This window comes from Scatophagus argus, chromosome 19 (genome assembly GCF_020382885.2).
Source record: "Scatophagus argus isolate fScaArg1 chromosome 19, fScaArg1.pri, whole genome shotgun sequence".
Taxonomy (NCBI): Eukaryota; Metazoa; Chordata; class Actinopteri; family Scatophagidae; genus Scatophagus; species Scatophagus argus.
Window position 1 is genome coordinate 7,955 of NC_058511.1, and position 27,214 is coordinate 35,168.

The 27,214-nt window shown below is 42.5% G+C and overlaps 1 protein-coding gene across 5 annotated transcripts; it reads right to left on the bottom strand.

The window, feature by feature from the left end:
* Positions 1-958: 958 nt before the first annotated feature.
* LOC124050387 (NACHT, LRR and PYD domains-containing protein 12-like) lies at positions 959-27,194 on the bottom strand. Of its 5 annotated transcripts, XM_046372861.1 has the most exons (21): positions 27,097-27,194; positions 21,406-21,508; positions 21,181-21,297; positions 20,902-21,015; positions 20,568-20,684; positions 20,280-20,393; positions 19,950-20,066; positions 19,664-19,777; positions 19,334-19,450; positions 19,046-19,159; positions 18,778-18,835; positions 17,499-17,724; positions 13,627-15,430; positions 13,343-13,516; positions 12,774-12,947; positions 12,210-12,383; positions 11,649-11,819; positions 11,261-11,428; positions 10,956-11,129; positions 1,808-1,854; positions 959-1,566 (listed from the first exon to the last, which is right to left on the bottom strand). In XM_046372861.1, the coding sequence occupies exons 2-21, from the start codon at positions 21,492-21,494 to the stop codon at positions 1,001-1,003; spliced, it is 4,749 nt and encodes a 1,582-aa protein (XP_046228817.1). In that variant the 5' UTR covers positions 21,495-21,508; positions 27,097-27,194; the 3' UTR covers positions 959-1,000. The 5 variants fall into 5 exon arrangements, with proteins under 5 accessions (XP_046228817.1, XP_046228818.1, XP_046228819.1 ...); XM_046372862.1 differs by lacking the exon at positions 13,343-13,516; XM_046372863.1 differs by lacking the exons at positions 12,210-12,383; positions 12,774-12,947; positions 13,343-13,516.
* Positions 27,195-27,214: the final 20 nt, after the last annotated feature.

The window sequence follows — 27,214 nt, forward strand, 5'->3', positions numbered from 1 at the left end:
CCGAAGGAATGAAAAATAAACTGTAAAAAGGGGGGGAGGGCGGGTCAGTCTCGTCTGGTGTGCCGGGGTGGCGGGACAGGATTGGGGGTGCCGGGTGACGTTGCGTGCTGGGATCTGGGGAGGACACAATCATTGTCGGGATGGCATGCAAGCGGTGAAGGGAAAAAGGAAAAGAACTCCCCAAGTAGGGTTGGGTAGGGTAAAACAGAGAAAACAAAAGGGGCAAGAAAAGTGTTAACTAACCAAGACCAAACATGGGGAAAAACAAAAGGGAAAGAAAATCAAGAAAAAGCCTAAAGAAAGTAAGGAAAGGTAAAGAAGGGGATGAAAAAGACAGAGCTTTATACTTTATATACAAAAGGCAAACCTATGCAGCATGACTGGAGTGATGGCCATCCCCTAATTAAAGATGGACCGTGCATCCACTGTCTCCCAGGAGGGGGACAGTTTCAGCTTCCCAAACCTAATCCTCCCATATTTTTGGAGAAAGTATTTTTAGTTAAGAAAAAAAGGAAAAAAGTTGTAAATACATGACAAGTTTTTGATTTATATACTGATTTTATTGCTCATTTTACAAACAATAGTAAAGACAATTTTCATTATTTGAACATTGACGATGATTGGATGTTGGCACGGGATGTCCTTCAGGGGGATGGACCGTGCACTTCCCTTCTCCAACTCTAACTTTAATCCTAACCCTAACCATCAGATAGTGATCACACAGTCAATAAATATATTGTACGTCATGCTTAAAGTAATTGTTGAAATTTTGTGTTAAGTCAGATGTTTCTTAACCAAGTGCTGCAAGTGCTGAAGAAAATTAATACGTACTTACTATGTTGACAAAAGAAAACATAATTCCAGTGTTATTACATTTCTTACATAAGGTATATTCTCAATTTAGATGTATTTGTAAATTAGTATGTGTGTGTGTGTATATATATAGATATATATATACACACACACACACACACACACACACACACACATACAGAGATTCTTACAGTGAACATAAAGACACTGATGAGTCCAGTGACAACATCAAGGACTCTACCCCAAACCCAAAACCAAACCCAAAGCCAGGATGAAGAGGCTCAGTGAAGGTGGTGTTGAAGGTGTGGAGGTGGATCAGTGTGTCAGAGGAGACTCTGTAGAAGGACAGAGTGCCAGTAGCACAATCCACATACACTGCAACTCTTTCAGAGGAAGAGGAGGATGGAGTAAGGTGCATTTTTGTGTTATTGTGCCAGACAGAGTAACCAGATTCAGAGCACTCCAGACTCCAGGACTGATTATTCCTTCCAAACCTACAGTCAGCACTATCTCCCTTTCTTCTGATTCCCTTGTAAGTCACTGCTATATCAGCCTTTCCTTTCAACTCAACCTCCCAGTAACAGCGACTTGTCAAACTACTTCTACACAACAGCTGCCAGCACAGATCAAATCTGTCTGTATTATCACGGTAAGGCTCTTCTTTCTCTCCAACCACTGACACCTTCCTGTTGTTTTCTGACAGTTTGAGCTTTCTGTGAGCTGTGTTTTTATCCAGTGTAAGTTCACAGGCATCTGAAGGAAAGAACAAAACAGTGGTACCAGATTAGAAAATAATCTTTTTTATTTATTCACACATCAGTAAGTTACATAAAGGTCTCAAGACTGCATCACAAAATATCAGGAGAATCAAATTAAGCTAGAAAATTTGTAAGATCATTGCAAAGACTCATCTGAAGACATAAATTACACAAGGGAGCACAAAAGTTCATTGTGGGATTTCTAATGATATGAATTAAACTGAATCCAGACTTACACTTTCTCAGACCAGGTTTTAACCATTGCTGTCCACCAGGATCCACTCTGAAAGAAAAACACAGTTACAGATAGATAGTGTCTCAATATAATATGGCCTTTTCCAGCAGTGACATTCAAATGGTTAAGATAATCCTTTATTAGTCCCATAACTGGGAAATTGCAATATTACAGCAGCAAGCAGGATGTAGGGGGTGCAAAGCCTGAAAGGATAATACACAAGAAACAAGTACCTGCAACTGTACACCTTACAGAAAAGAAAAAAACAGACTATTTACACTAGAGTTCCTCAAGTTATGATTAGTGGGTGGATTAGACACAGAGCTGTGTCACAAAGTGGCGGTATCGCTGACGCGGAGGACTGAACACTGATGCAGAATCTCAAAAATAGGCAGAGGTCCAAAATAATGTTCTTTAATTTTTTTTTTTACACAAAAAAACTGAAAACTGGCACACACCTACTGTGGCACAAGAATCAACAAAAATCTACAAAAGCTGTAGCAAATAACATGGCGAGGCAAGACTAGAAATTCCTGGCATGAATACATGAAGACAGGAGAACGACCTGACAAAGAGTGACGGGAAAGATGAGGACTAAATAGACAACATAACAAGAGACATGTGAAAAACATTAAGGGAGAAGAAAGCAATCATGATAAACCAAAAGCAAAGCTACGTGAAAAAGACACACAGGGGAAGTGACACTTTCAAAATAAAAAAAGGACATGACAAAAACCTGGAACATAATACATGGAAACGCATGACAAGACACACATGAAACACGACATATGGACCAGAAATCAAAAGACAGAACATAACCTAAACACAAGGCGTGGCAATCTGTTTCAGGGACTAAGTATGTAGGTACTGATCCTTGTAGTAGTGTTACATGAGTAAGGATTATTGCACAATTATTACTACACATGTATTACTCTGTGTACGACTCTTTGAAAAACTCCCTTCAGGCAGGAGGTTAAGGTCCATTCGGACCAAAACCTCACGCCACAAGAACAGCTTCTTCCCCTCTGCTGTTGGACTGTTGAACAGCAACTGACTAACATGCTGCTCTGCACTTTAGTTACTTCAGTACAGGCACTGATTTCTGCTCATGTCATCATCCACCTGCTGTTCATTTGCACTGTTTACCTCACCTACTTGCACTACACTTCCACCCTGCACTACCTCACTTTTGGACTACCTCCAGAACCATATTTATTTTACTTATTTTATTTTTGTTTTACCTTATTCCATTTTATTTTATTTTATTCTACTATTATATGTTACTCGTTACGTTCTATGTATGCATCAATCACCAAGACAAATTCCTAGTAATGTGAAACCTCTTCACTTACAATGGCAATAAAGTCAATTCTGATTCTGATTATTGTGCAGGTCTGGTGTGACCATTTGTCCCATTGTTGCACGTTTCATTGTCAAGTTAACACATTCATCAGCTTAAATGTCCAGTCTATCAGCTGTGCTTGTTTTGGAGTCTGACAGCAGGGGGCAGGAAGGAGCAGTGGTACCTCCTCCACACAAAGCAGGTGTAGCAGTCCATCACTGAAGGAGCTGCCCAACGCTGTCAGAGTACCCTGCATGGGGTGGGAGGGGGTCTCCTGCATGGATGACAGCTTGGCTATTGTCCTCCTGTCACCCACCTCGTCCACTGAGCAGCCCAGGAGGCGGCCCTCCTCACCAGTCAGTCCAGCCTCTTTTTGTCCCAGGCAGAGATGCTGCCTGCCCAACAGATCGCAGCATAAAAGATGGATGATGCCACCATAGAGTCATAAAAGCTCCTGAGGAGTGGACCCTGTATTCAACAATTTCTTGTGGGATCAATAAAGTTATTATCTTATCCTAAAGGCCCTCAGCCTCCTGAGCAGGAAGAGTCTGTAGCCAGTAACATTAGTTTTAGCTGCCTTGCAAAATATACAAAGGCAATTAATTAAGTGCTGGGAAAGCATATTTATACTTCATGTCAACAAGCTGAAATGACGATAAAGATGACATAGTGAATATACATAATTCATACAGAAAAAGTGAGATTGGTGGGATTGCAGATGCACAAGCAAGACTATTTGTAAGACAGTACTAACCTCACATGAAACTTATAGGTAACAGAGCAGAAACAAAAATAGGACTCACGGAAACAAAAAGAATGCCACAAGGCCACATAGTTGATGTACCCCTGAACCCAATAGCCAGAAAAATATAACCAGATGAGAGATTGTCTGCTTTCTTAATGATCTGCTTTCCCAGCTAGTTACAACAGCAGCTTTGAATGTTCAAATTATTTAAATTATCTATAACGCATTGTCTACAGTGCAGGGTACAATGCATGTCAATCTCCACTTTTCTGAAGTAAACAGCACACAATCTGGGTACAAAGCAAGGCACAAAGGGCTTGTATTTAGTTTCTTAATTAATCATAGGTGTGTTTTGGACATAATGACTATTAAGCCAACATCATCTCATAAGCTAAAGGCTAAGCGGTGGAGATGCAAGCCAGCAGTCCCGTCGGTGGTTATGGGGAACGTGAACTCTCGATCTAACAAGATAGACAAGCTTGCCACCCTTATTAAGACCCAGAAGACGTACATTCTACCTGGTGAGAGCGGACAGGGACGAGAAACGCAGCCGCAAGAAGAAAGGAGGGGGACTCGCGCTGTACGTGAACAGATGGTGCAACACTGGGCATGTAACTGAAGGAAATGAGCTGTAGCAGAGACCTGGAGCTGCTAGCGGGGAGTCTATGTCCACACTACATTCCACGGAAGTTCTCTCATGCCATCACCATTGTTGTTTACATCCCACCGCGGGCGCACATGGACACGGCGTGTGACGTCATTCAGTCTGTCATTGCCAGGCTGCAAACACACCATCCCAAAGCCTTCATCCTCATAGCCGGGACTTTAACCATGTTACATTGGACAATACTCTACAGGATTTCTACCAGTTTGTGGACTGTCCCACCAGACTGAATCGGACAATAGATCTCTTGTATGCTAATGCTAAAGACGCATACACGGCCACCACCCCCCTCCCCCCACTGGAAAAAGCTGATCACAACCTGGTGTTTCTTCATCCTGAGTACACACCGAAGATTCAAAGGCCAGCCCGCAACCACCCACTGCTTCAGCAAGTGGTCTCCTGAGGCAGAGGAGGCCCTGAGGGACTGCTTCGATTCCACAGACTGGAATGTGCTGATGAAGCCACATGGTGAGGACATCGAGGGGGTCACACACTTTTTAAGTACTAAGTGAATTTCTGCAGGGACGCTGTTCTCCCCATCACAACTGTGCGCTGCTTCCCCAACAACAAGCTCTGGATTAGTAGTGACATCAAGGACGTCCTCAATAGAAAAAATAGAGCGTTCAAGGAGGAAAACAGATAAGAGCTGAAGCAGGTACAAAGGGAGCTCAGGCTGCACCTGAAGGAGGCCAAGAAGTCCTACAGTAGGAAGGTGGAACAGAAACTGCAACAAAACAACATGAGGGAAGTCTGAGAGGGGATGAAGATCATCACAGGCTGCAAAAACACCTGCAGCACTGCAGAAGGGGACACAGTGAGAGCGAACCAGTTCAACCAGTTCTTCAACAGGTTTAACTCTAATGCTAATGTGTCCATTCCTCCCTCTAACCCCTCAACCAACTCAACACCCATCCACACCCATCCCTATACAAATGGGTCTTCTTCTCCCTACATCCATTCAAGAACCAACCCCCAACGCAAGGACACAGACTCAGCCCCCATCAATATCACCTGTCACCTGGTCAGCAGGGAGCTGAAGAAACTTCACTCCAGCAAGGCAGCCGGCCCGGACAAGATGTGCCCGAGAATGCTTAAGACTTGTGTTATGGAGCTGGGGAAGCCCCTCCAGCAGATCTTCAGCATGGGCATTCACCAAGGGAAGGTTCCAACCCTGTGGAAGACATCCTGTCTTGTCCCAGTCCCCAAGAGGCCACACCCGAGACAGCCCGACGACTTCAGACCGGTGGCCCTAATGTCACACATGATGAAGACACTGGAACAGCTGATGCTCCGCCATCTGAGACCCCAGGCCTGCCACGCCCAGGATCCCTTGCAGTTTGCCTATCAGGCAAAGGTGGGGGTGGACGACGCCATCTTGTACCTGCTGCACAAGGCCCACTTTCACCTCGACAATGGAAGCAGTGCTGTGAGTATCATGTTCTTTGACTTCTCCAGCGCTTTCATCACCATCCAGCCTACCTCTCAGAGAGAACGCAGTTTGTTAAGCTGGGTGACTGCACCTCTGACACCCTGCTGAGCAGCACCGGAGCACCTCAGAGCACAGTGCTCTCCCCAGTCCTGTTCACACTCTATACATCTGATTTCCAGTACCAGTCGGAGCTCTGCCACATGCAGAAGTACTCAGATGATACTGTGATGATGGACAGGAAGGGGAGTACAGGAGCCTGGTGGGGGACTTCGCCAAATGGTGCAGGGCTAACAAGCTGCAGCTCAACACATCCAAAACCAAGGAGCTGGTAGTTGACTTCAGGAGGAACAGACCCCATCCCTCACCGGTCTCCGTCGAGGGCACAGAGGTGGAGGTGGTCAAGACGTACAAGTACCTGGGTCTGCAGTTGGATGACAGGCTGGACTGGTCAGTGAACACTGACACCATCCACAGGAAAACACAGAGCCATCTGTATTTCCTGAGGAGGTTGGGGTCCTGCAATAAACCCTGCAATAAAACTACTGCTGATGTCCTCTCCTGTGCTGTGGTGTGCTGGGGAGGCAGCATCAAGAAGAGGGACGCAACATGACTGGACAGACTGGTGCGGAGGGCAGAATCTGTGGTGGGCACAGAGCTGGACTCGGTAGTGTCAGTAGCAGAAAAACAGACCCTGGATAAGAACCTGTCCATCCTGGACAACGCCTCCCACCCTCTGCACAGGACTCCCCTTGCCATTAGACTTAAAATTAGACTTAAAATTAGAATAAATAAAAATATAAATTCACACAGTAATACTAAGATTAATAATCCCATAGAAATAGTGTCAGTGCCTCGTCCTCCCATAGTCCAACCAGCACAAAATTTAAGAAGTGTTAATCATAATAACCTCATAAAAATACAAACTAGCAAATATTTAGAGCCAAAAAATAGGACAGTCAGATGTGGATTATTAAATATATGATCCCTCCACTCTAAATCCCTCCTAGTCAGTGATCTAATTATTGATCATCAGTCTGATATATTCTGCCTCACTGAGACTTGGTTACGGGATGAAGAATATGTTAGTTTAAATGAATCAACTCCATCCGGTTATATTAACTATCATGTTCCTCGAGCCACAGGCCGAGGAGGAGGAGTGGCAACAATCTACCACTCCAGTCTTCAGATTAACCCCAAACCTAAATCCATCTATAGCTCATTTCAGAGTCTCACTCTCAGCCTGTCTCACCAAAACTGGAAGTCAGAAAAGCCAGTTTTATTGGTTGTTGTGTATCGCCCACCTGCTGCTGCTTACTCAGAGTTCCTGTCTGAGTTTTCTGACTTCTTATCTAGTTTAGTGCTCAGTACAGATAAAGTCATTATAGTAGGTGACTTCAACATTCATATGGATGTTGACTCTGACAGTCTTAAAACAGCCTTTAGTTCACTCTTAGATTCAATAGGTTTCCTTCAGATAGTGAATGAACCAACACACTGCCACAATCACACACTCGATCTGGTTCTCACCTATGGCCTAGAAACTAAGAACCTGTCAGTTGCCCCTCAAAACCCCCTCCTTTCAGACCATTCGCTTGTAGTTTTTGAACTAACTTTAGAAGACTTTACAGCACACAACAAAAAGGTCTATTACAGCAGATGCCTCTCTGAAGATAGTGTAGACAGATTTAGGGATGCAATCCCATCACAGCTCCCCTCAGCTCCATGTACCAGTACAACAGACCGTACTGATTTAAACGTTACTGCTGATGACACTCAGCTGTACTTATCCTTAAAGCCTGAAGAAACAGAGCCGTTAGCCAGACTCCAGGCATGTCTTAAGGACATAAAGGACTGGATGACCTCCAATTTTTTATTATTAAACTCAGACAAAACTGAGATCATTGTTCTAGGCCCCAAACACCTTAGAAATAGAATAGCTGATAATATTCTCTCTCTGGACGGCATTACTTTGGCCTCCAGTACGACTGCAAGGAACCTCGGCGTTATCTTTGATCAAGATGTCATTTATTCATCACATTAAACAGACCTCTAAGACCGCCTTCTTTCACCTCCGTAATATCGCTAAGATTAGGAGTGTCCTCTCTCAGAGTGATGCTGAAAAACTTGTTCATGCTTTTGTTACTTCTAGGCTGGACTACTGCAACTCACTATTGTCAGGATGTCCAAATTATTCTATTAATAACCTGCAGCTGATCCAAAATGCAGCAGCTAGAGTTTTAACAGGAATCAGTAAAAGGGATCATATCTCCCCCATCTTAGCTTCTCTTCACTGGCTTCCGGTAAAATTCAGAATAGACTTTAAAATTCTCCTACTTACATATAAGGCCCTAAATGGACTCGCCCCATCATACCTGCAGGATCTAATAGTCCCATATATTCCCAATAGAACACTCAGATCACAGAGTGCAGGTTTACTTACAGTTCCCAGAATTTATAAAAGTAGAACGGGAGGACGAGCCTTTAGCTATCAGGCACCCCTGCTGTGGAACCAGTTGCCAATCTGGGTTCGACAGGCAGACACCACCTCCACTTTTAAGACTAAATTTAAAACCTTTCTGTTTAGTAAAGCATATAGTTAGCACCAAATAAAGTGTGTAGGGCTGGTAGGCATAGTTTCACCCACCTCATGATATATAGCCACAGGTAGAATAGGTCTGACTAACTGTTAATCTTTAAATCTCTATCATAGCTAAGCTGCTATAGGCCTATGCTGCCGGGGGACACAAACATGATCCACCAAGCAGTTACCCCTCCTCCTTTTCCTCTTCTATCCTCTCCCCTCGTCAGATTAACATGCAGTTCATTATTGTATGTCACTAACTGTGTGTCCAGTGCTCCTCGTAGTCTTGTGTCTCTCCCTCCCTTTCTCTCTCTCTCTCTCTGTATCTTTCCGCAGGTATCTCTCCATCCAGATCTTCAAGTTGAAATGTAGCCGGCTCTATGACCAACCCAATGTGTATTGTTGACATCTGCCTGTCATTCCTCTATGTACCGACTATGGGCGGGGTGGTTCTCCCTACGGGCCGAAATCGAACTGATAGGATAGTGATTCTCAACATCACATAAAAAAAAAAGAAAGAATACATGAATGTTATAGCAGTTCATTATAATTTTCAATACTATAAATTTCCTATAACTTGTGAAATGTTAAAATCATATTGAGGTGGTAGCAAAAAGTGAAACTAAACCGTTGAGATTTTGTTTTGCTTATCTTTTTAGTAATGTCATTTCTCATGTTGCAAATTGCTTTCCTGCCTGTACAACATCCATTGCACGTCTGCCCGTCCTGGGTGAGGGATCCCTCCTCTGTTGCTCACCCTGAGGTTTCTTCCATTTTTTCCTGTTAAAGGTTTTTCTGGGAGTTTTTCCTTAGTCGATGTGAGGGTCGAAGGGCAGAGGATGTTGCTGATGTTATGTTAAGCCCTTTGAGACAAACTGCTTGTAAAAATGGGCTATACAAATAAAGTTGACTTGACTTGACTTGACTAGACTCTACACACATGTCTGGGTACTCAGGGGTCACGATCCCAGCAACAGTCTGTGCCTGAGTCACACCAGGCGTAAAAAACATTACATTTATTTATTGGATATTTATTCCACTTTGCACCTTATATTGTTTTTGCACAGTTATCCTGCACTTTATAACTCATTTTCTGAGTAGCAATCTGTTTACATGTGTTCACAGTGGGGCTTTTTAGTCTCTGGTTTTTACACACACAGTCTGGTCGACCTGCTTTCTCTGCACTCTATTGTACTTTATGTAGCATGTGTTAGTTTACTTAGTTCATTTAGCATGTTTAGTCTATTTTTCTATTTTTTCCCCACTAACAGTTAGTCCTTGGTTGTTTGTTTGCTTGCTTACTTTTGACTAACCTACACTGCTGTAATGGGCTACTGGTGCTTGAATTTCCCTCAGGATCAATAAAGTATCTACCTATCTATCCATATATCTATTCCAATTAATAGCCAGCTGTGACTTTTTTAATCCCACAGCAGCACTTACTGAAGAACAGGTATGTAGTCCTTAGCCAGTGAACCACAGCCTCAGCCAATTCCCAGTTTTCTATCCCATGAACAACTCCACTTGACTGCATACAAGCAAATGCACTGATATACAGAGGGACACAGGAAATCATTCCTGCCCATCGCCATCAAACTTAACTATTAACTACTAACTATTAAACTCTGCACCATGATGAACACACATACTTTTTATACATACGAAGTATATATATATATACACACATATATACATACATATATATATATATATATACATACATATATATATATATATGTATATATACACACACATATATATATATATATATATATATATACACACACATATATATATATATATATATATACACACACATATATATATATATATATATAAAGACACATAGAAATTCTTATATTTTAGATTCATACTTTAGATTTTTATCCTATTTTAGATCTTTCTCTTTCTTTTCTTGGTTGGGAAAACTGTAAGTGCAATGTCTGTACAATAAAGAATTTCCACTCAGGGATAAATAAAGGACTTCTGATTCTGATTTAACTGAGGAGGAGGAAGAGCATTGCTGCATGTACATTTGCTACTTACACAGCATGGAAGTTAGACGTAAAAACAACCGTGTTGTTCAGAAACTAGCAAAGAAATTTGCATTAGGTGTTGTGTCAGTTTTAAGGTAGAGTCCAAAGAAATAAAGAGAACTTTTTCCTCTGGTCAATCAGCACATTGTTTTAAACACTATTTGAAAGAGTCTTTCCCCAAATACTCTGGTTGCTTAACATAATAAATTGTGTCTCAAGAGGAGAATCTTAAAAGAGAAGTCAAATGGAAATGGCACTGGGGAGCATAAGGCTGGGGATATATGAATGAAACATAAAATGAATGAATGAACATAAAATTAATATTTGTGATCTCTTTTCTGGCAAGTCATACCTGAGAATGTCCAGTCTCAATTGTGGATCCTCCAGCCCAGCAGACAGCATTGCCACTCCTGAGTCTCCTGGATAATTGTAGCTCAGGTCCAACTCTCTCAGATGGGAGGGGTTGGATCTAAGAGCTGAGGCCAGAGCAGTGCAGCCTTCCTCTGTGATCAGACAACCTGACAGACTGGAATTAAGAAAAAGAGAGTAAAACAACTTTTTTTTTTGATCCGTGTGTAGGCAGGAATTTTCACTGACGTTGACACAATTGAACCACATATAAATGCTTACCTCTTTAACAAACTGTACATTTCTTACCTGAGAGTTTCCAGTTTACATTTTTGACTCTGCAGTCCTTTAGAAAGCGATTTTACTCCTGAATCCTGCAAGTCATTGTTATTCAGGGCCAGCTGTCTTAGGTTACAGGCAATGAGAACTGAGGACAGAGCTTCACAGCTTCCCCATGACAGTTTACACACACCAAGCCTTTAAAGGGACGGAAATATTTAAAATAAATAATTTTAACATTTACTACTGCCTAATTAGCATAAATAGTTAAAGTTGAGCGCAGTTAAATAGTGATTTTGTATGTTTGAAAAATTTTGATTTTTAAAAAAAGATAAAGATATCAGTGATATTTAACATTGTTTGTGGAAATCGACTATAGAATACCAAGAACTCACTTTACAGCTAGATTAATCCTGACCTGAGAGTTTCCAGTGCACAGTGTGGACTCTTCAGCCCAGCTGACAGCAGTTTGACTCCTGAATCCTGCAGGTTGTTGTTACTCAGGTCCAGCTCTCTCAAAGAAGACTGAGAGCTCAGAACTGAGGACAAAGCTTCACAGCTTCTCTCAGATATATTGCTACCGCTCAGCCTAAAGAGAAATTGTTGATGAACAAGAGTCCAACATTTCTTACTGTTTTTCCTCTAAAAATTGAATCCTGCAAGTCATTCTTATTCAGGGCCAGCTGTCTTAGGTTACAGGCAATGAGAACTGAGGACAGAGCTTCACAGCTTCCCCATGACAGTTTACACACACCAAGCCTTTCAAGGGATTGAAATATGTAAAATAAATAATTTTAACATTTACTGCTGCCTAATTACCATAAATAGCTAAAGTTGTGCGCAGTTAAACTGTGATTTTGTATGTTTGAAAAATTGTGATTTTTAAAAAAAGATAAAGACATCAGTGATATTTAACCTTGTTTGTGGAAATTGACTATAGAATACCAAGAACTCACTTTACAGCTAGATTAATCCTGACCTGAGAGTTTCCAGTGCACAGTGTGGACTCTTCAGTCCAGCTGACAGCAGTTTGACTCCTGAATCCTGCAGGTTGTTGTTACTCAGGTCCAGCTCTCTCAAAGAAGAAGACTGAGAGCTCAGAACTGAGGACAAAGCTTCACAGCTTCTCTCAGATATATTGCTACCGCTCAGCCTAAAGAGAAATTGTCGATGAACAAGAGTCCAACATTTCTTACTGTTTTTCCTCAAAAAATTGAATCTTGCAAGTCATTGTTATTCAGGGCCAGCTGTCTTAGGTTACAGGCAATGAGAACTGAGGACAGAGCTTCACAGCTTCCCCATGACAGTTTACACACACCAAGCCTTTCAAGGGATTGAAATATGTAAAATAAATAATTTTAACATTTACTGCTGCCTAATTACCATAAATAGCTAAAGTTGTGCGCAGTTAAACTGTGATTTTGTATGTTTGAAAAATTGTGATTTTTAGAAAAAGATAAAGACATCAGTGATATTTAACCTTGTTTGTGGAAATTGACTATAGAATACCAAGAACTCACTTTACAGCTAGATTAATCCTGACCTGAGAGTTTCCAGTGCACAGTGTGGACTCTTCAGTCCAGCTGACAGCAGTTTGACTCCTGAATCCTGCAGGTTGTTGTTACTCAGGTCCAGCTCTCTCAAAGAAGAAGACTGAGAGCTCAGAACTGAGGACAAAGCTTCACAGCTTCTCTCAGATATATTGCTACCGCTCAGCCTAAAGAGAAATTGTCGATGAACAAGAGTCCAACATTTCTTACTGTTTTTCCTCAAAAAATTGAATCTTGCAAGTCATTGTTATTCAGGGCCAGCTGTCTTAGGTTACAGGCAATGAGAACTGAGGACAGAGCTTCACAGCTTCCCCATGACAGTTTACACACACCAAGCATTTAAAGGGATGGAAATATTTAAAATAAATAATTTTAATATTTACTATTGCCTAATTAACATAAATAAAGTTGTGCACACTTAAACAGTGATTTTGTGTGTTTGAAAAATTGTGATCAAAAAAAAAAAAAAAAAGATATCAAGATATCAGTGATATTTAACATTGTTTGTGGAAATTGACTATAGAATACCAAGAACTCACTTTACAGCTAGATTAATCCTGACCTGAGAGTTTCCAGTGCACAGTGTGGACTCTTCAGTCCAGCTGACAGCAGTTTGACTCCTGAATCCTGCAGGTTGTTGTTACTCAGGTCCAGCTCTCTCAAAGAAGAAGACTGAGAGCTCAGAACTGAGGACAAAGCTTCACAGCTTCTCTCAGATATATTGCTACTGCTCAGCCTAGAAAGAGAAATTGTTGATGAACAAGAGTCCAACATTTCTTACCGTTTTTCCTCAAAAAATTGTCACATTGTATACATGCATACATATTCAGTGATTCAGCAACCTACAGAGCTTTATTGGAGGCTTTGACCACTGGCAGCAGCCTCAGAAAAGCCTCTTCTGAAGCAGAGTATTTCTTCAGATCAAACACATCCAGATCTTTTCCTGATGACAGTAAGATGAAGTTCAGAGCTGACCACTGAGCAGGAGACAGTTTATCTGTGGAGAGACTTCCTGATCTCAGGGACTGTTGGATCTCCTCCACCAGAGAACGATCATTCAGTTCATTCAGACAGTGGAACAGATTGATGCTTCTCTCCGGGGACAGATTCTCACTAAACTTCTTCTTGATGTACTTGACTGTTTTGCGATTAGTTTCTGAGCTACCTTCTGTTGTTTTCAGCAGCCCCTGTAGGAGATTGTGATTGATCTGTAGTGAAAGACCCAGGAGGAAGTGGAGAAACAAGTCCAGGTGTCCATTTGGACTCTGTAAGGCCTCGTCCACAGCACTCTTGTAGAAGCGTGTTGATTTGTCTCCAAACAGTTCAGACCACAAGGATGTTGTTTGTTTTTCTGCCAGCAGGTTGACACCAGAGATGATGAATGCCTGATGGACATGAAAAGCAGCCAGAAACTCCTGAACGCTCAGATGGATGAAGCAGAACACCTTGTCCTGGTACAGTCCTCTCTCCTCTTTAAAGATCTGGGTGAACACTCCTGAGTACACTGAGGCTGCTCTGATATCGATGCCACACTCTTTTAGGTCTGATTCATAGAAGATCAGGTTGCCTTTGTGCAGCTGCTCAAAAGCCAGTTTTCCCAGAGACTCAATCATCTTCCTGCTGTCTGGATTCCAGTGTGGATGTGTCCCATCTCTTCCATCGTACTTAATGTTCATTTTGGACTGAACCACCAGGAAGTGGATGTACATCTCAGTCAGGGTCTTGGGCAGCTCTCCTCCCTCTCTGGTCTTCAACACATCCTCCAGAACTGTAGCAGTGATCCAGCAGAAGACTGGGATGTGGCACATGATGTGGAGGCTTCGTGATGTCTTGATGTGGGAGATGATTCTGCTGGCCTGCTTCTCATCATCCCTGGATCTCTTCCTGAAGTACTCCTCTCTCTGTTCATCCGTGAACCCTCTGACCTCTGTCACCATGTCAACACACACAGAAGGGATCTGATTGGCTGCTGCAGGTCGTGTGGTTATCCAGAGGCGAGCAGAGGGAAGCAGATTCCCCCTGATGAGGTTTGTCAGCAGCACATCCACTGAGGTGGACTCTGTAGCATCAGTCAGGATCTCATTCTTGTGGAAGTCCAGAGGAAGTCGACACTCATCCAGACCGTCAAAGATGAACGCAACCTGGAACTTCTCAAATCTGCAGATTCCTGCTTCTTTGGTTTCAGTGAAGAAGTCATGAACAAGTTCCACCAAGCTGAACTTCTTCTCCTTCAGCACATTCAGCTCTCTGAAAGTGAATGGAAATATGAAGTGGATGTCCTGGTTGGATTTGTGTTCAGCCCAGTCCAGAGTGAACTTCTGTGTTAAGATTGTTTTCCCAATGCCAGCCACTCCCTTTGTCATCACTGTTCTGATTGACCCGTCTCTTCCAGGTGAGGCTTTAAAGATGTCTTCTTGTCTGATTGTTGTTTCTGGTCTTCTGATTTTCCTGGATGCAGTTTCAATCTGTCTGACCTCATGTTCTTCATTGACCTCTGCAGACTCTCCCTCTGTAATGTAGAGCTCTGTGTAGATCTGATTCAGGAGGGTCGGGTTTCCTGCTTTAGCAATCCCCTCAAACACACACTGGAACTTCTTCTTCAGGTTAGATTTTAGTTTATGATGACGTAAGAGAAATGCAGTACCAATTCCTGAATGAACAAGAGAAAAATAACGTGTTGATGGTTGTAAGCCTGATATATTTTTAAAAAGCTCAAATAAACATACATGCAGCTTGGAAAAAGTGAATTATTTTCATGTTAATAATGACGGAGGATCACACACAATGACAATGCCTTACAGATAACAAAGCATTGACACCGTCATGCCATATAAATTATTTTTAATAAGATGCAAACCTGTGACCCACCAGACTACAGAGAATCACTGCACAGAAGGAAACATGCATCTCGCGTCCATGAGACTCATGCTCAAGATAGCCCAGGATGTAAACATTAATGGCATCCTGGGGCACGTTTCAGGGTTGAAGTCAAGTAAATCAACTCAGAGTTCGCGGAACTCTGAGTTGAGTTACTTTGAAGTGGAAAACTCTGAGTTTCTGGTTCCAGAGCAGTTGATCTGAGTTAGTTCAATCAACTCTGAGTAGGCTGACTCCAAGTTATGCACCACGACTGTAAAAAGCCATCATTGATGGAGCCCTGATTCACCATGGCAATGGCCAGTGAGAAACAGAGGCTCCCTGTTTGTCATCTGTAGGACTACAAGTCCTCCTGCAGGCACGTGCCGACTATGAGGACATCTTTGGCGGCAGAAGTCACATGGCAACAGCAGCACATGAGAGTTTGCGTGAGAAAGAATTGCTGCTTGAGTCAATGCTGTAGTTTAGCATTTAATCACTCACAGACTAAGAAGTCATTGAGACGAAACAAACAATCCAATCTGGGCCTCAAAATCCTTTCCCAACATAAATGCAACTCCCTGTGAACTAAAGCAGCCTCCTCATCTCTAGGATCCTCAATAAAAGGACATCACATTTTAAATTACTAATTTGTAATTACTTAGTTTCCAATGTGCGTGACTGAATGAATGAATGAGGAAATGAAGCAGCAGTTCAGCTCTGTAAAACAGAGGAGACAGACAGAAACTATGAAATGAAATGGGTAAATGGGCTTGAGTTCCCTTCCTTACTGAGACAGTTAACCCAGAGTCTCCCTCATTTCAAACTTAACTTAGAGTTTTCATTAGACCTGCTTTCTGAAACAGGCACCTGCTTGGTTGAGCTGTAATGGTAGCTATCTCAGTTTTGTTAGTCTCTCTTCATGTTGACTTCTGGCGATACAATGTAGCTCAGTAGAAGGAAAATAGTTTCTACTGTAAATTGCTCTCGACAAGGCCTGTGGTCATGATTATTAGAATGAGTTTTCCCAGTGTGTTTTTTGGCATTTTGACCACCACAAGTGAACTGCCATCTAGCTGCAATATACTGGAGAGAAGGCAAATGTATATACAGCCCATAGCTCCAAAACTCAGCAACTCACACCAAAACAATCAAAACGAATAAACAGCACTACAAACAATTAGGTGCCTCAGAGACTTCAGGCTCCCCCTCAAGGTGCTCAGGAACTTTTACACCTGCACCACTGAGAGCATCTTGAGTGGGAGCATCACCACATGGATGGGCAGCTGCACAAAGCAGGACCTCTCGGCCCTTAGGAGGGTAGTCCGCTCAGCTGAGCGGACAATCAGAACAACTTTACCCGACCTGCAGGACATTTACACCAAACGATACAGGTCGAGAGCCGAGAAGATCCTCAGGCAGCCCCATCACCCCGGACACTCACTCTTCTCCCTGTTGCCATCGGTTCGGCTGCCTGAGAACCAACACTGAGAGGATGAGGAAAAGCTTCTTCCCCCAGGCCATCCGTCTGCTCAACAGTGAGCGTTAATCTGGACAATCCCACTCCCACCTGCACTAGATGTAAATACTGCACATTTTCACTTTTTATTAATTTATTATTTTTTGTATAAGCTTTCTAGTTCACAATATTTAAATTTTACTTACCTATTTTTTGATAGCAGGGACATAAAGAATTTCACTGCACATTGTACCGTGTATGATTTTGTGTGTGACAAACATATCTTGTATTCATTTTGTCTTTAAGGTGAATGGCATTGTGCCTAACAGATTGAATGCACATGCGTATAGTATGTTTGCAGTGGAGTCTGGAAGTCATGTTAAATCTGTTGAAATCCCCTTACTGCTCTGCAGAGCATCAGCCAGCTCTGTCTTTTTCATTCTCCTCAGGAAGTGCAATGTGATCTTCAGAAATGCTTCTCTGCTGGTTATCCTCTCTTCCTCCTCGCCATCCTCTACCTCTGTGTCATCACTTTGACTCTCAGAGCATTCTGGGTAGTTGGGACTCAGAACTCTCTGGAACTTCTTCAGCTCGTTTTTCACGAAACTGACAATGTTCTCCTCAAGCAGCTAGAAGAGAGTAATATTCAAATTTAATAAGCAGAAATAACAATCAATCATTTGAAAACAAGCAAGCCAAAGCAAGTTTATTTGTTGAGAATCATTGAACAGGGCAATTCAAAGTAATTTACATACGCCATAAAAGGCTTGATGAAAAATAACATGAGACAATTTAAAAAGACATTTATACAGAGGATTTAAAGGAGTAAAATAAAATGGAAGATAAAAATAAGGCTAAATAGAACAAAACAGGAACCTAAAAATACAGGGCAGCTACAGTGTAATCCAATATTTGAGTAAATCTGAGTAATCCTGAATTTAACTTTATATACAGCACTGGCAAACACAGAAGTGTGAGTCTGAAGCCATGATGTAAAAGATCTGAGAGCTGGAGCAGACCTAAAGTTTCTGTCAGGTTGTTGTAGGTCTGTGGAGCATAAAAATTGAATACTCTTTCTCCAGGTTCGGTTTAGAGGACATTTTGAGGGACAGGAAGCAAGCCTGATCCAGATCACCTAGATGCTTAATGACACAGCAGCATGTCAGTTTTATCTGTATTTGTCTCTGTGGACACAGGCAGGATTTGGCAGGATCTGATGTTAATGTTCTAGGGGCATACAGCAAAACTGTTTGGAGTAAAGCAGCTGTCCTGCTGATAAATCCTGAGCTCCATCAGAGCGATCTAAAAAATATTCCTTTGTCCCTGCACAGTGACATTATTGCATGCACTAAAACAGGCCTTGTGCTGCCCCACATAAATTTACAATGAATAAAGTCTACAGGGTTGACATGGCGTGAAATGTCTGTGTGGGCGCAGGTCTTTAAATTGGAGGAAATAATCTGTTCAGGTGGATGGCCATGGCAGGTGGATGATTTATGAGTATATCCGATTTGGATGAACTCAAAGCTCATTTGCATACTGTGTCCATGCCTCAAGAGGGCTGCTGAAAGACTCAGAGCAAGACAGAACATTTGTACCCATAGCCTGGGAATCTCGATGCTGACTGATGGTTTGTGGCTATTAAATTTGGAGATAGTGGTTGTATTTAAACATTTACATACTATGAATATGTCCAGGTGTGCTTGATGTTGCCGGGCAGAAAGATTGCTAGAAACCTGTCTGTGGGAAAAAAATAAATCTGATGATTTTAACATATAACACAGTCTTTTGTCATGATTATTCATGTTAGAAACACAAGAGGGACATGATAAATGCTACACTGATTGCAACATTGGGTTTTCGCAGAATAAACTGAATCAAGTATAAAACTAGACTAAAACACAATACCTTTTTGGTGGGTAATGATAAATAGATCCGTTTCATTCTTACCCTTGATCATCATACTTCTGCCCATGTTCGAAGTCAACAGGTCGGCCCTTAGACCAGTCACTCTGCATCGACACACAGCTGCCTCCAGAGTTATCTGGTCTCTGCTGATGGATCCTGTTAAAAAAGGTAATTAATGGCCATGGAGAGTAAACTCTACCTGGATACTTCAATACATCTAAATGTCGAATGTTTTAATGCAAAACTTTCTCAACAACTTTTGTCAAGGAAATAGGTTTGTTGTTTTGTTGTTATTGCTGTTGCTGTTTTTTCCCAGGTTTCAGTGTTTACTCTGGGTCAGAAGACTTCTGTCCATGTTTGAAGTCAACAGGTCGACCCTTAGACCAGTCACTCTGGATCGACACACCGCTGGACACAGGACAGCCTGGTCCCTGCTGTTTGATTCTCCTACAGGAATACAACATAATAAATAAATACAAATTTTAATTTTTTGTTGAATATGAAGCTATCAGCCCCTCTAGTCTTTGTTGTGGTTAAAACATTGATTAAGGCATACGTTAAGAAAATTCTTTCTGGAACTGATGAATTCTTAATGTTAAATGTTTAAATAAAAACCTCACCTCTTTGACCAATACTTTTCTGTTAGTTTTAAAAGCTCACCTGCCATCATCAAACCTTTGTACACATTTGAAGTCAACAGGTCGGCCCTTAGACCAGTCACTCTGCATCGACACACAGCTGCCTCCAGAGTTATCTGGTCTCTGCTGATGGATCCTGTTAAAAAAGGTAATTAATGGCCATGGAGAGTAAACTATCAGAATACTTAAATACATCTAAATGTCAAACGTTTTCATGCAAAACCTTCTCAACAACTTTTGTCAAGGAAATAGGTTTGTTGTTTTGTTGTTATTGCTGTTGCCGTTTTTTCCCAGGTTTCAGTGCTTACTCTGGGTCAGAAGACTTCTGTCCATGTTTGAAGTCAACAGGTCGACCCTTAGACCAGTCACTCTGGATCGACACACCGCTGGACACAGGACAGCCTGGTCCCTGCTGTTTGATTCTCCTACAGGAACACAACATAATAAATAAATACAAATTTTATTTTTTTGTTGAATATGAAGCTATCAGCCCCTCTAGTCTTTGTTGTGGTTAAAACATTGATTAAGGCATATGTTAAGAAAATTCTTTCTGGAACTGATGAATTCTTAATGTTAAATGTTTAAATAAAAACCTCACCTCTTTGACCAATACTTTTCTGTTAGTTTTAAAAGCTTACCTGCCATCATCAAACTTTTGTACACATTTGAAGTCAACAGGTCGATCCTTAGACCAGTCACTCTGCATCGACACACAGCTGCCTCCAGAGTTATCTGGTCTCTGCTGATGGATCCTGTTAAAAAAGGTAATTAATGGCCATGGAGAGTAAACTCTACCTGGATACTTCAATACATCTAAATGTCGAATGTTTTAATGCAAAACTTTCTCAACAACTTTTGTCAAGGAAATAGGTTTGTTGTTTTGTTGTTATTGCTGTTGCTGTTTTTTCCCAGGTTTCAGTGCTTACTCTGGGTCAGAAGACTTCTGTCCATGTTTGAAGTCAACAGGTCGACCCTTAGACCAGTCACTCTGGATCGACACACCGCTGGACACAGGACAGCCTGGTCCCTGCTGTTTGATTCTCCTACAGGAACACAACATAATAAATAAATAAATACAAATTTTATTTTTTTGTTGAATATGAAGCTATCAGCCCCTCTAGTCTTTGTTGTGGTTAAAACATTGATTAAGGCATATGTTAAGAAAATTCTTTCTGGAACTGATGAATTCTTAATGTTAAATGTTTAAATAAAAACCTCACCTCTTTGACCAATACTTTTCTGTTAGTTTTAAAAGCTTACCTGCCATCATCAAACTTTTGTACACATTTGAAGTCAACAGGTCGGCCCTTAGACCAGTCACTCTGCATCGACACACAGCTGCCTCCAGAGTTATCTGGTCTCTGCTGATGGATCCTGTTAAAAACAGTAATTAATGGCCATGGAGAGTAAACTCTACCTGGATACTTAAATACATCTAAATGTCAAATGTTTTGATGCAAAACCTTCTCAACAACTTTTGTCAGGGAAATAAGTTTGTTGTTATTGCTGTTGCTGTTTTCCCCAGGTTTCAGTGCTTACTCTGGATCAGGAGACTTTTGTCCCTGTTTGAAGTCAACAGGTCGACCCTTAGGCCAGTCGCTCTGGATCAACACAGCACTGGACACAGGACAGTCTGGTCTCTGCTGCAGCTCAGGGCTTCAACACAACACACAGCTTTGAGTGTGAGTAATGATGGTGGAGTGATGTGAGAGCTGAGCTGTGACATGGAGAAGAGTCCTGGACAGGAAGAGAGCTTCATCTCACCTCTGAGTTCTGGTCTTGATGTCAAGTTCCCCACAGAGAGTGGTTTTAGAGAGAGGGAGTCCTTCCTCTGTCTGCTCAAACTGATTCATAGCAGAGCCCACACCTTCACACAAATCAGAATCAGAATCAGAAAAGACTTTATTGCCATGTAAGTGAAGAGGTTTCACATTACTAGGAATTTGTCTTGGTGATTGGTGCATACATAGAACATAACAGTAACATATAATTGAAGAGTAAAACAAAATAAAAAATAAAAATAAAATAGAGTAAGGTAACACAAAATAAAATAAGTGAAATAAATATTTTTCTGGAGGTAGTTCAAAAGTAAGGTGCAGGGTGGAGTATAGTGCAAGTGGGTGAGGTAGACAGTGCAAATGAACAGCAGGTGGACAGTGAATGAGCAAAATCAATTGCTAAGGTGCAGGGCAGCATGTTAGTCTGTTGTGTTCAACAGTCTAACAGCACAGGGGAAGAAACTGTTCTTGTGGCGTGAGGTTTTGGTCCGAATGGACCGTAACCTCCTGCCTGAAGGGAGTTTTGCAAAGAGTCCATGTCCAGGGTGAGAAGGGTCAGCTGTGATCCGACCTGCACGCCTCAGAGTCCTGGAGGTGTACAGGTCTTGGAGAGATGGAAGGCTGCAGCCGATCACCTTTTCAGCAGAGCGCACAGCACGCTGCAGTCTGTGCTTGTCCCTGGCAGTGGCCCCAGCATACCACACCGTGATGGAGGAGGTGAGGATGGACTCAATGATGGCCGTGTAGAACTGAACCATCATCTTGGCAGGCACCTTGAGTTTCCTCAGCTGCCACAGGAATAACATCCTCTGCTGGGCCCTTTTGATGAGGGAGCTGATGGTTAGCTCCCACTTGAGGTCCCGGGTGATAGTGGTACCCAGGAAGCGGAAGGAGTCCACCGTGGAGATGGGGGTGTCTGTCAGGGTGACGGGGAGCGATGGAGCTGGCACTTTCCGAAAGTCAATGATCATCTCCACTGTCTTCTGGGCGTTCAGCTCCAGGTGGTTGCTACCGCACCAGGACACCAGACGGTCCACCTCCCTCCTGTAGGCGGACTCATCCCCGTCCGAGATGAGACCGATGAGGATGGTGTCGTCTGCAAACTTAATCAGCTTGACAGACTGGTGGCCGGAGGTGCAGCAGTTGGTGTAGATGGAGAAGAGCAAAGGGGAAAGTACACAGCCCTGGGGGGTACCGGTGCTGATGGTCCGGGTGTCCGAGACATTCTTCCCCAGCCTCACATGCGGTTTCCTGTCTGTCAGGAAGTCAGTGATCCACCGGCAGATGGGGTCAGGCACGTTCAGCAGGGACAGCTTGTCCTGGAGGAGAGCTGGGCGGATCGTGTTGAAGGCAGAGCTGAAGTCCACAAACAAGATCCTAACGTAGGTTCCCGGGGAGTCCAGATGCCGCAGGATGAAGTGTAGTGTCAGGTTGGGTTGTGATGTACTTGAGGTGGGACAGAACGAGGCGCTCAAATGACTTCATGACTACAGATGTCAGTGCCACAGGTCTGTAGTCATTAAGTCCAGTGATCCTTGACTTCTTGGGGACTGGGACTATGGTGGAGGCTTTGAAGCAGACTGACACATGGCATGACTCCAGAGAGGTGTTGAAAATATCTGTGAAAACTGGAGTCAGCTCATCTGCACAGTGTTTCAGGGTGGAGGGGGACACACCGTCTGGTCCAGGAGCCTTGTGAGGGTTCAGTTTCCTGAACAGCTTGTTAACGTCCTCTTCCTGGATAAAGAGGGCTGTGGTGGAGGAGGGGGGGGGTCCGAGGTGGATACTGGTGGAATGACTTCAGGGGTGTGGAGGGTGTGAATGGCCGTGTTGATGGGGTGAGTGGGGGTGTCAGGGCCGGCAGATAGTCCATCAAAGCGACAGTAGAACTCGTTCAGACTGTTGGCTAGTCGCAGGTCGTCAGTAGAGTGGGGGGCTTTGGGCTTGTAGTGGTGATTTGCCGAAGCCCTTTCCACACAGAGGCCGAGTCGTTAGCTGAGAATTGCTGTTGAATTTTCTCAGAGTACAGTGATTTAGCGCTTCTCACCTCCTTGCTAAACCTGTACTTGGCCTCTTTGTAGCTGTCTCTATCCCCACTCCTGAAAGCAGACTCTTTCACTAGCCTCAGCTGTCTGAGTTTAGCTGTGAACCAGGGTTTGTCATTGTTATAACTCACCCTGGTGCGTGTTGGCACAATACTGGATATATGAGGTTACAGTATCAGTATACTCGTCAAGACTATCTGTAGCAGCCCTAAACACGTCCCAGTCCGTTGACTCCAAACAGAAACGAAGCTCCTCCACAGCCTGGGTGGTCCACCTTTTAGATGTGCTCACCACAGGTTTGGCGAGCTTCAGCCTCTGTCTGTATGAGGGGATCAGGTGGATCATGACGTGGTCAGATAGACCAAGAGCGGCACGGGGCACTGCACGATATGCTCCGCTTATTGTGGTGTAACAGTGATCCAGTGTGTTCTCCTTTCTGGTCGGGCATTTGATCAGCTGGTTGTATTTGGGTAACTCTTGGCTCAGATTTCCTTTATTAAAGTCACCAAGGACAATAATTAAGGAGTCTGGGTATGTTTGCTCCACACACAGTACCTGATCCGCGAGTACGCGCTGAGCTTCGTGCACGTCCGCACTCGGCGGGATGTAAACAGCGGCCAGAATGAATGAAGCAAACTCACGCAGAGAGTAAAACGGCTTACAGTGTATGAACAAGTTTTCCAGAGCAGGAGAACAGTGCTGGGAGATCACAGTCACATCGGTACACCAGCCGCTGTTGATGTAAAAACAGACACCTCCACCTTTAGTTTTGCCGGAAAGTTCTTTGTGACGATCCGCTCGGATGCTAAAAAAACTGGAGATAAGTCAACGGGTGTGGAGTATCTGATGTTCATGAGCTCTTCTCTGGTGTAAGAGCATGCGGACACACAATAATTACACAAAAACAGACAAGACAGAGCGCACCAAAACACCAGGGCGTCCGTCCTTGGCGCCATCTTGGTAGACATACAACAAGCTTCACATCACAGGGCACATTAATTCTCACTACAGGACACAAATGTCTGAAGACACTCAAAATCAATCATGTGTTTGTCATTTAAAAGTAAAAATATTTTGGGTGACCATGGATATTTCATAGACCAGGGGTTGAGTACAAATAATGGGCCTTTAAGAATATTTACTTTGTCCAGATATTTTAGAAATAAATTGTTTTAAGGAAGAAAAGCATTTCAAATTGCTAGTTCACCTTCATGATGTACTATCTGGTCTGTCAGTCAGTGTGTCACACAGTTCAAGTCCACTGTACTTCTCCCCGACTGGACTCCTACCTGACTCATGGTGAGTGTATTGAATCACTTCCTGTTTGTGCATGTAGCTCTCTTTTGCTGTGTGTTAGACACTGTCCACATATTTTGTGCTTTTATAATTTTTATAGCATTAAATGCTACTTTACATCAACCTGAGCTTAGTCCACAAGCTTGTTAGAAAACTCTCTCTCGCCTCTGTACTGCTATAGCGTCTGTCTCTTTCTCCACTTCCTCACCTCTCTCCTGCTCCGTATGCCTGATGACTAGCTACTCCTCTAGGAGTGGCAGCAATTTATCAGTCACATCTGCATATTAACCCTTAACCTACTGCTAAATACAACTCATTTGAAACCCTTACTCTTAGTTTCTCACACACAGACCAGAGAGCAGATCAACCACTCTTATTTGCTGTGGTGTTCCATCCTCCTGTGTCTTATTTTGAGTTCTTAGATGAAGTCCCTGACCTTCTATCACACTTAGCAATAAGCTCAGACAAAGTAAATCATAGTGGGACATGTGGATATTGAAAATCACTGTCTAGCTCAGTGTTTCCCAACCCGTTTTGAGCTGCAGCACATCTTTAACATTAGAAAGATTGCACAGTGTACTGTTGAGCAAAAATGAAATGTTTGGATCAGTTGGCTCCTCCCCCCGTGACCGCACGCCGGCTGCCGATCGGGTGAAGTCACACACGCGCACAACCGACAACTGCTGCTGTGTAGATAGGTGTGGGAACAGTGATTGGGAATTAGTGGTCTAGCTTCTGCATTCAATTCATCGGTAGACTCAATTGGCTTCTCCCAGAGAGTGAATAAACCCACTCACTCTTTTAATCATATCCTAGACTTAGTACTAACCTATGGCTTTGAGGCTGACCACCTTACAGTTTTCCCCCAAAATCCTGTCTTGGCGGACCACTCTTTAATAACATTTGAATTTACTTTAGCAAACTGTACCTTGCTTGGAAAAAAAAAAATCACTACAGCAGATGCCTTTCTGACACAGCTGTATCTGAATTTAAAGAACTTATTCCAACAGAGCTTGTCATTACACCCTACATTAATACAATGGAGGGCAACTAAGCCAGTTCCACTTCCACACAGGTAGACCTTCTTGTAGATAGCACTGCAACATCACTTCTTAGGACCCTTAATTCTGTAGCCCCTCTGAAAAAGGTCATTAACCAAAAGAAAGTAGCACCCTGGTACAACTCAAATCTGCACATTTTGAAACAGAAAACTAAACAGCTGGAAATAAAATCACATTCCAAGCAATGTGTAGAAGACCATACAGCCTGGAAAAATAGTTTATTAATTTACCAAAAAGAACTTCATAGCACCAGAAAGACATATTACTCCTCATTAATAGAAAAGAACAAGAACAATCCTAGATTCCTCTTTAATACTGTAGCCAGGCTGACTAACAGAAGGCAATGGCGTTCAACAAAAAAAGATGAATTCTATCAGGCCTGGCAAGATAGCCAAAAAGCCTTACAGGGCAGCACTCCGTACAGCCAGAGCCAATTATTACTCATTACTCATAGAAGAAAATAAGAACCACCCCAAGTTCTTACTCAGCACTGTAGCCAGGCTGACCCAGAGTCATAACTCTATTGAGCCATCCATTCCTCCACATCTCAGTAGCAGTGGTTTTATGAACTTCTTTAATGAAAAAATTGTGACCATTAGAGATAACATTCAAGACCTCCTAGCATCACCTATCACAAATTTGTCCGTCAATGCAGCCGCATTAGAGATAACCACCAAGTCAGATACATACCTGGACTAATTTCTTCCTTTCAGCCCTCAGCAATTGGCTTCTATCATTTCCTTCTCTAAATCCACCACCTGTCTCTTAGATCCTATTCCTACCAAGTTACTTAAGGAAGTGTTCCCTTTACTTGGCACCTCCTTACTAGACATTATTAATTTGTCCTTGAAATCAGGCTATGTCTCACAGACTTTTAAAGTTGCTGTAATCAAACTCCTGCTAAAAAAAGCCCACTCTTAATCCAGGGGTTTTAGCTTGGTTATGTAATATAATAAATAAAAAGTTAAATCCCACTATATATTTGAAGAGACATCATTGCTTTCTATCTTATTTGACTTTATCTTACTTACAAACTTAACTTAGTAAATGTAGGCTAAGACAACACTGCATCAACATTTAACAAATTACTGGTAACACATTGCTCTGTTCTGACATCAGTTTAAAACTGACATTTGCAGACAACAAAGTGGCAGAAAACATTTGGTTAAATTACCTTTTGAGGACTAAAAATAATCTGCCTGATGTCAACAGCTGAAAGTTAAATTAATCAGCAGCTTCAATCAGAAAACCCTTAAGAAAGAATGCTTAACTTACAGCTGGCTGTTTCCAAATGTCTGTACTTTCACGTTGACTCTCAACTCTGAATTAATCTTCAAATTGAAGTGAAGTGTCCTTTAAGAAATAAGATAAGACAGACACCCCCATAAGATAA

Coding starts and splice junctions, on each gene's coding strand:
- LOC124050387 (XM_046372861.1), bottom strand. CDS start 21,494: ATGAATCAGTTTGAGCAGACAGAGGAAGGACTCCCTCTCTCTAAAACC. Junction 19,451..19,663: donor CAAAGGTTTGATGATGGCAG/GTGAGCTTTTAA, acceptor GTATTCCTGTAG/GAGAATCAAACAGCAGGGAC. Junction 1,567..1,807: donor AAAACCTGGTCTGAGAAAGT/GTAAGTCTGGAT, acceptor TCTTTCCTTCAG/ATGCCTGTGAACTTACACTG.